Genomic DNA, 9,259 nt, shown 5'->3' with positions numbered 1-9,259 from the left:
TTTTTCACTTACGTGGGATTTTCCATTCAAAGTGAAGGCAGATTTGAAGAGAGATTTCGTACCAGTCTATGCGTTGGGGGGTGGTGTGTGGCCAATTGTTCAGACTGCGAATTTCCGATATGTTTCTGTGAGGTACCAACTCCTCTTTGCTAACCTTTTTGTAATGGGTCGCTCGGAAGCAGTGATTCACATCTTTTCCATATCAGTGTGTGAGCGCGCGCGTGTGTTTTTTTTTGCTAGATTGTGCACTAAGAAAGAAATTCATGTCGTAGGAGTCAACAAAGAAATCCTAAGAAATCCATAAAATAAATTCAATACAAATCTATAACAGAAATTCATAACATTCTGTCAAAATTCATATAAAATTGTAGAATCTATTAAAATTCTTTGTAATTTGTCACTGAAAAAATTCCATTAAAATCCTCTGAAGTCCAAATTGACTACACCCTCCGTAATTTTCCTTTAAAAATTAATCGAAACTACAAATTAATAATGTATTAATAAGTAGTGAAACGTAAAATTAAGAACTAATCCCGCCGTTTCGGAGTGGATGACGGACTTTTCGGAGAGGAGGGATGTCGACGGTGATCGACCTTATTCGTTTCTCGTTTCTTTTTCTTCTTCTTTTTTTTTAATCCTTTTTAGATTTTTTTTTTTTCTTTTGTGACAGTTATCAGTGTTAAACAAAGAGGCCATGCCACAACTATTTTGGGTGCACAAGATTTGAACTCCCATTTTTTTATCGAAGCTCATCTTCATGCAATTTTTAGAAAATGGAAAGGGGTGTGCTATCCACACACCTCTTTTTACATCTTATTTAATTCATCCGATCCGACGGTCAAAAATTAAAAGCATGTGTGAGAAGTAAAAAATGGTGTGTGAATATCACACCCCAAACGAAAAACCACTTAATCCCTTTGCTTTAACGACTTCATTTCAGGTTAAACACATAATGAAATTTAAATTACGTAAATGATTAAAAAACTCAGCGGAGACAGAAGATCGAAGCCCTTCATTCCTACCGCAATTGGAACAAGTACACATTAGCACCGGTGAATGCTATAGTACGTCTGTATGTCATTTATTACATGCATGAACTGGTCGCGGAATCACTTACCTGCAGCCATGGGCATACTTATGCGAAGTAGAAGCAGTATTCTACTTCCAGTATCTCTTAAAATATCTACTAACGAAATAGGTTTGTAGTTTTGGTGAGATTCAATTCGTTTGGAAGCAGGAACTACATCTTGGTTTTATAGCTAGGGTTTTAACCAATTCCTCCCTATTATCGGAAATGATATCAATCCAAATTCTATTAAATCAATTACAATCCAATCATGGTTCTAATTCTTTTATTGATTACATGTAGTTAAGACTCCAATATATTCATTTCATTAGGCACCGAGAATCCTTGAGTGTTCAATAACTTGAGAGCCAAGTTATATGAAGGATAACACACTAAGAAGTAAAGAGTGGCACGTGGTATAGGGGAATCCACGTACAACCCATGTGAAAGGGGAGGGTACATGCCCCATTCTCCCTCAAAACGGAATCCAAGGTCAATGGGAGCCCATTAAAACATGTCCACATACAGGAGTACAGATCCTCTTCGGATTTAAAAAAACAAAGCTCAAATATCAAATGATTCGGGCTGTTGAAATTTGATCCAACAGTTACAACTAAGGACTCCCTCTAAAAGTTATAATAATTATAACCGTTATATCAAATTTTAATGATCCGAATCATTTGATCCTTGAATTTCGTTTTTTTAGATCCAGAGAGAACTGTACTCCACATACAAGCTCTTGAGATCAACCACGTGTGAATGAAAACCAGACAAAGCCCATAACGTTGCCATTTTATAAGCCACTTTGGAAACATGCTAGTAATAATGGCATTTGAAAGCCATGACATGAGGAACAACAAAATCTTACAATATCTCACATAAAGAGCTGAAACACAGCGAAATTTTTTTTTCTAAGATTCTATAACGCAGCGATGTATGAAATGAACCATTGGATTTACATGGTTAAATTTTGACATTTTTAATCCACCCGACGATATAGGGCAAAAGAACCCATAGAAGGAAAATATCTAAAAACATACATATATATTGATTTAATATGCTTTGAATGAGGATCCTAGATCCATCTTCTTTGTGAGAATTTAGGAAATCCCTTAATCGTATTCATTCGTCGTAAATCGTACGATCAATTTCCGTTAAGTACTATTTGTGTTCAATATTTAATATAAAATTTAAAATGATTTCTAACTGCACAACGTTGGATCAATAGACTATGCTTTAATAGGAATGGAATCATCACAAACCCACACACTATTTAATAACGAATTTAACAAAAAATCGAAAAAGGAAAAAAAATGAAAAAAGAAAATCCAGCACACATGACATGTAGGGGGAAATATTACGACTTCCCCATGTATGGTACAAATATGAAGTTTGAGAATTTTCTGACTGGTGAGAGGGAGAGTTCTGGAGGAGGTGAAGATTTAGTGAAGGGGAGGAGCTGCGGCTGCTAGTGGTGGTTTTGGAGGGTGGCACTGATAGCACTTGGCAAACAGCCCAAATGTGTCGACTTGTCTCACAAAGTTGATCACGCTGGCCCAGCCACCGAACCCGAACCCAATCACCAGAACCCACACCACTATGAAGGAGTTGATCACGTACATGGCAGTCCAGCTTCGTAAAAAGAAAGGTGGCTTCTCTGCAGCATTCTGCAAAAACACAGTAAAAAATTAACCGAAATCAATAAACCTTGGTTTTTAAGAAAGAACACTGCTCGACTTCTTACTGTTAGTCATTCTTTTTATGTGTAAATGCATCAACCTGTGAGTGGTTTGTATTGTAAGGATTCCTAGCCGGAAATTTTGATTTTGTTTCCTATAAACTGGAATCAAACTCACAGAAGCCGGAAAATTGGAGTCCAATTGTTGAGTGTTGTACATATGGCCCGTGACTTTTGGACTCTCACAACTATCATCACTACATAAACAATATTATTGGAATACCTAGAACAAATAAGCCTTTCGAACAAGGAGCCAAGTATTTTCCGTCCGTAAAACTGAACAGGGTTTTTGGGTTTAGTTTAGAATCCTTAAAATAATAGGAAACCAATTAAAAGAGCTTGAAAACTTTGAGTTTTAACGATAAGGACAAAATAAAGGGTAAAGTAAATAGTACCAGAATTAATTTTTTAGTATAAAAATATAATTTTTCATTAAAATGACCAGTACCAGGAACTTTTCTTTAAAGTTCCCAATAATAATTCTATAATATTTAGGTTTTTTTTTTTTTTTTTCGTTCAAGTTGTATTTCACTTGGACCAAAGTCAGCACCAAAGTGACCTAACTGGAGAAGAAAAGAGGCCTAATCAACCAAACAGCTCATCAACTGTAGCGTATAACTAAACGAAAGGGACTTCCCACCTATCTCAATTCTTCTCGTAACATTTCCAAATCCAAGTATTATATGATCTTTGTACACTTGCTGCCCTTCTCATCCCCACTGCATCTATTGAAATATGGGTATCCCCATCGCGTGACCTGGTGGAGGTGCCACCCAAACTACAATGTCTAAAATACCCCCACTCAATCGAGATAACTACAAGTCGCCACTAGACAAATCACTTCATTATTCGCATGTTTGATAGTAGCACTACGTGACGGTGACATGATAACCTTGGGTTACAAATTCAGAGAAATCCAAACAATTCTACCACTGTAACACTATGACATGACCTATCGAGATACCTCACTCAACTCAGTGGAGGTAACCAGAAGTGTTGTCACTAGACAAAGAACCAAACCACTCGTGCGAGATTGTACGGTGGTACCACTACTGACCTTACATGATAACCAAGGGTTACAAGTTCAGATTCCTCTGAACTTGTGTGTAAGAATAACATTACGTGATATGACCAATCGGAGTTAGGATTAGGAGGGCATATTTTTTTACCTGTCTGGCAGAAGCTTTTCTGTAGGTGAGCATATGAGCTAAAGATGGGATGATGTAGACGGTGAAGCTAACCAAGAGAGCCCCAACTGCAGAGTTTATGGGCCCAAAGAAGGGGAAGATTATAGCCAAGAACCAAATTGGGATCACAACTGGAAGCCTAGCAAGTGCCCTCAAGCAAATGCTCTTTGTGTCATGCATGCCAATCACCTTCTCCCACACAAAGTACAGTGGTGTACATGCAAACCCAAATGTTATAAACTGCAAAACAATTCCCCATAAAAAGATATAATGTCAGTTCACTGTAAAAGGCATATCATTCGTTCAAGGGCAATTCAGTAAGGAAAGTGATTTCCGCACACCATTTTTATCTCCATGCTACACCTGATTTTTTTTCTGTCCTTTGAATTGAATTACACCAAAGAACAGTAATAAACGGACATGTGACAAATCATTTCTCATTGGTAATTTAGTGTATGAAATGATTAAGGTCGAACCTGGTGGATGAGCATAAGTATAACGGCGGCGTCACGCCAGCCGTTTTTGGGGAGGAGAGAGAAGGCGTTGGAATGGTTAAGGAGCTCATCACCAAAGGCCCAGTAGACAGAGGTAGCAGAAGGAAGTGTTAGCGTGAAAACGTAGAGCGTGGCATACAAGTAAATGGACTTGAATTTCTGTGGCTTCCACATGGCATGCATAATTTCCCTGCAAAAATCAAATCCCCCACATTTCACTGATCAGATTCCACTCACATTAAAAAGAATTTAGATTTCACGATTACTTTACTCCAATTTTATAGCTATTACAAGCTCAACAGGCACATGGGGAACATTGTTATAAAAATTAAAAACCAAGAAACTTGACCAAAGGGCCCCCTCCGGTCACATCTTACTATAACTGTTATGCAACTAAATAAACAAATTTCCAAATCTCTATCATACAATAATATTATATGACAATTAGTCCAAAACTATGAGAGATAATCGGTATCTTGAAACAGTAAAACAGTGTGCTTGATCAGTTATACTTAAATTTGAATTTCTTTTTACGTTTAGAATAGAGTTTAAAATTAAATATCGTCACGTAAAACAAAATAACATGTATTCTCTATGGTGAAACCAAAACCGAGGAGATAGCTAGTGCCCAATTAATATACTGTGCAATTTTCCTAGAGAAATGGAGATTTCGGATGGGGGTAAAAAAATTGTTCTTTCTCCAAGAGCAAAAACAAAAGTAGATAGGATGATTTTGTCTGGATCTCGAGAACCGAGATGCCGGCAAAAGCTGCAAAGAGAAGCCGTGTAGAAACATGTGAAAGAGTAGGAGGAAAGGGTCATTATAATAAAAAAAAATTAACCAAAAGTTATCGTTACTGTTTATTTTAACAAAAAATTATATTTTTACACTAAAATTCAAAATTTTATCTTTTATTTTATCATTTTCGTTAAAATTCAAAATTTTCAAGTTATTTTCATTAGTTTTTCTTTATAATAAAAGGTAAAAAAATAGGAGGAAAATGCTTACACAGTAACAGCATGGCCACCGAACGTGTATAGTATGTTGGTGGCTCCGGTGAAATACAGCACTAGCTTTGTGGGAGCTGTGTGTGTCACACCTTCAACCTGCACAGCAATTTCACCAAAAAGCATAAACCTTTACCTTTTTTATACCGAAAACGTAAAGAGAAATAAAGCATCTTTGGAAAGTTGGTAATAATAGTGACTGTTCTAAGAGATGAGGACCATTGGAGGACCATTGGAGAATAACTTCTCACGCCAGCTGACGGTATCTCAAAGCTCTAACTAATCACGAGCTTATGGTATCTCAAAGCTCTAACCGATCACGCACTACAATGTGTGATATGCTTGAGATGATAGTATCTCAAACAATTAGGCACTATACATATGATAGTGTGTGATACACTTGAAATACGACTAAGTGACACCGGTAAAGTGACGTGGACATCCCACATGTCGTAAGTTTTTATGGACTTATTACCTGGCCATGAACAACAGCTGCAATGGTCAAGTACCAGGCCGTGTAAGTGGTCATTCCAAGTCCGAGAAAAGACCAAATCCGATAGTTATGGAAAGAAGGTATGAAAACTGTGGTGGCACAGCAAGCTCCGAAGATGTAGGTCCACGTCCTCTTGTCCAAATGGTCATTTATGTAATATATGTTACTGCTCCAATCAAAAGCAGTAAAAGTAAGACGTAACCCAGGTGAGATTTGATGGATTTGACAGTAAAATATATAGAAAAATAAGTAATAAAAATTCACCTTGCACAAGCAATTAGCTGGATGACAGATCCAAAGAGGAGGAAAGTGCAGTTGAAAGCAAGCCCCACGGCTTTCCAGTAGGGGCCAAGCAACCCATCAAGAACTTCAAACCACTGCAACAAAAACATGGGATTTTAATTTAGGTTTATTTTATCTCCACTTTCACTTTAATGCATTTTGGTGGATACCACGACGAACCTGAATAACGTGGTTCTTGAAGTTAACGTTCTCTTTTCCCTTCCGGGTTCTGTACTCCATGTACAGCACACTGATCAGATAAGCCGTCCAGCTTCCGAGGATTCCGTAGAATAGCTGCAGCAAGATGCCGGATAGAAACCCCAGCTGGGAGAACGAATACGGCAGTGTCAAAAGCACTTGCGCCACCTGCAAAAGCCAGAAGTAGTTAGAATCAGAAACTTCGTGAAACAACAAATCGAGAAAGCACTTTCGGGAGATGGGTTTACTTGATTGGAAGCGCAGCTGAACCAGGCGTCCCAAACGGAGCCTCCATGCCAGAGGAAGTTCTTGACATTAAACATGGAGGTGTTTTCCTCATCGTTTTCTTGGGGGTGATCTTCTTTTCCTTCATGGTCATTGGAGACTATTGCTTCCTCTGCTTGCTTCTGAGCCAACATTGTTCTCGAAACGCAACGTCTGAACTAAATCCAGGTAGATCTGAAACATATATAAAGACAGTAAATAAGACAAATTAAAAAGTTAAACCGAAAAAAGAAGTATAACATCAAAACGCACCCCCAGAAAAAAGAAAGCCATAAGAACCCCAGATCCAAAATCCCAGAAGAAAATTCCTTCCAAACTTTAATAAGACCGGTACTTCCACAGAATTGAAGTACAAAAAAGAAAACCCAGATTACAAAATTTGGGTTAAAGCCCCATACCTTGCTTGAATGTCACTTTCTCGATCTATGACTGTTTTTTTTAGGCAGTGTACAAAGGGAGGGACTTGTAATTTATATGCAGAGTTGATGGTGAGTTGGGTTTTTAAGAATTCTCCATTCCAAGAATTGGCAGCAGAGACGAGAGAAATTGAGTGGCCGGCCTTAAATGGTTTTAAAATGATTTAACAACAAAATCTGCAGCTAAAGATCTCTCTTTCTCTCTCTGTTTCTCTCTCTCTCTCTCTCTCTCTCTCTCTAGGTAGCTGCTGCTTCTGCTTCTGTGTAATTTGTGAAAAAAAACCAGACTTTAATGCGCCACCAATTTGGTCAGAGTGCCGAATACGAAGACGGCGAGGAGCCCTCAAAAGCAGGAAAAAAGCAAAAAACACAATCGCTTATGGAGAAAGTGCTCCAGAGGGTGCTGGCGACGAGGAAAAGACCTTTTCGCTCCTATTCTAGTAAATGCATATAAATTAAGCAATAAATATATTTTGTTATGCAATGCCTCTCTTTCCGTCTCCTTTGATTAGAGAGAGAAAGAGAGAGGAGAGATGGACGACGAGGAGAGAGAAAGTGTAAAAGGGGAGGGGTGAAAGAGACGAAGCTCCCCAAATTCCCTGTATTCCAGTAGGATTCGATTCTTGGGGTGACAGAGAATTGGATGGAGATCAAAGCGAAGAAGCGAGTGAGACGTTGTTCTGATCAGAAAGGACTGAGGGGCTCCATTAAACAATGCACCTTCCATTTTATAGCCTCCCGGAGAATCGCTTCAACGGCTAAGATCGTATTTTTATCAATTTCGTACCAAAAATAATACAAGAAAAATTCAACTTGTGGATGTATTCAATTAGAAGTTTAGAAAAGTTTACAAATTTATACATTATTTTAAAGGAAATTTTAACGAAAAATTTCTGGTACTGTTCATTTTAACGAAAAACCACATGTTTACATTAAAAGTCAATTCTGATACTATTCATTTTACCCTTTATTTTGTTTTTATCGTTAAAACTCAAAAATTTCAAACCATTTTCATTAGTTTTACTTATTTTAAATGAATTTATAGAGGTTTACAGGTATTCAATCAAGATTTTAAAGAATTTTATAAAATTTTATAAAAATCAAAATGTATTGTAATGCTAGGGAGTGAGATTTCGAAAGAATTGAATAAAAAATTTACATGAAAACTCTACAAATCATTTAAATAATTGTATTTTAATTTTTTTAATATTTAATTAATTTTTTAATAGAAAGTGGGTCTCGTCTCAAGCCAATCAGCATTTAACAGATGAATTGACATAAAATTGACAGAATGTATGACATTGCAACAAATTCGAAGATAAGGTATGACATTGAAATTTTTTAAAGACGGGGTATAAAACTGTGACTGACCCAATAGTTGAGGTAGTTTTAGGTAATTTACCCTAAAATTTTCTAAACTAAATGACAAGGAAGTTGAGGATTAGAGTATTACTTAAGGGTTTAATTAACGTGTTTATTTATTATTGGTGACATATTATTTAGTTTGCAATTTATTTGTCTACCTAACATCACTCTTTCAAATTTCAAAGTAGTTCACATATGTACACAGCTATGATTGAAAGTATTTTAACATTTAAACGACTTAAATGGATTTAGAGGAATTTTATAATGTTTTATAGACTTTATGCAATCAGGCCTCAACTCCTAATATTTCTAATGATTTCTCCCAAATTCACATAAGTATATGGCACTCCATCAAACTCCATGCGTTTACTATTCTTCAAGAAATTTCAAATCTCAATTGAATACATCATTATAGTGTACAATTATTTGTTGCATTTCTTTTTGTTTTTCATGTTGCAAAAATAATTACATTCTAGAATATAAACAACACCACTTCAAAAGAACTGATAAAATAAAATATTTGTTAAATGTGTGTTTATTGACATTTCAAAATAGTTTATATGCGCTCATACTATAAGAGCATTTCCATTGATTGCTTTTGGCAAGGACAAGAGCAAAAGGAATGCAATTACCCGATCAACCTCCAGCAAGCGCAAAAAAATGAGGGCAAGTGATGGGCCAAGCCATGCCTGCCTAAATGACCGTATGATTTAAGTCCAGCCTTCCA

The 9,259-nt window shown here is 36.7% G+C and overlaps 1 protein-coding gene across 1 annotated transcript; it reads right to left on the bottom strand.

The window, feature by feature from the left end:
- Positions 1-2,282: 2,282 nt before the first annotated feature.
- Positions 2,283-7,879, bottom strand: LOC126594213 (auxin transporter-like protein 2). Its single transcript, XM_050260432.1, has 9 exons — positions 7,150-7,879; positions 6,715-6,925; positions 6,449-6,634; positions 6,251-6,363; positions 5,969-6,152; positions 5,495-5,592; positions 4,468-4,675; positions 3,974-4,231; positions 2,283-2,733 (listed from the first exon to the last, which is right to left on the bottom strand). Exons 2-9 carry the CDS (start codon positions 6,883-6,885, stop codon positions 2,509-2,511), a joined length of 1,443 nt encoding a protein of 480 aa, XP_050116389.1. The 5' UTR covers positions 6,886-6,925; positions 7,150-7,879; the 3' UTR covers positions 2,283-2,508.
- Positions 7,880-9,259: the final 1,380 nt, after the last annotated feature.

The sequence above is a fragment of the Malus sylvestris genome, chromosome 12 (genome assembly GCF_916048215.2).
Source record: "Malus sylvestris chromosome 12, drMalSylv7.2, whole genome shotgun sequence".
Lineage (NCBI taxonomy): Eukaryota > Viridiplantae > Streptophyta > Magnoliopsida > Rosales > Rosaceae > Malus > Malus sylvestris.
The sequence above is the reverse complement of the archived record's forward strand: the minus strand, read 5'-3'. Positions and strand labels throughout refer to the sequence as shown.

Bases quoted from the DNA above. Each gene is read 5' to 3' on its own strand.
- LOC126594213 (XM_050260432.1), bottom strand. From the start codon at position 6,885: ATGTTGGCTCAGAAGCAAGCAGAGGAAGCAATAGTCTCCAATGACCAT. The intron at 6,364-6,448 runs GTTCGTCGTGGT...TTTTTGTTGCAG, and splicing joins TCAAGAACCACGTTATTCAG to TGGTTTGAAGTTCTTGATGG. The intron at 4,676-5,494 runs GTAAGCATTTTC...TGATTTTTGCAG, and splicing joins GGTGGCCATGCTGTTACTGT to GGAAATTATGCATGCCATGT.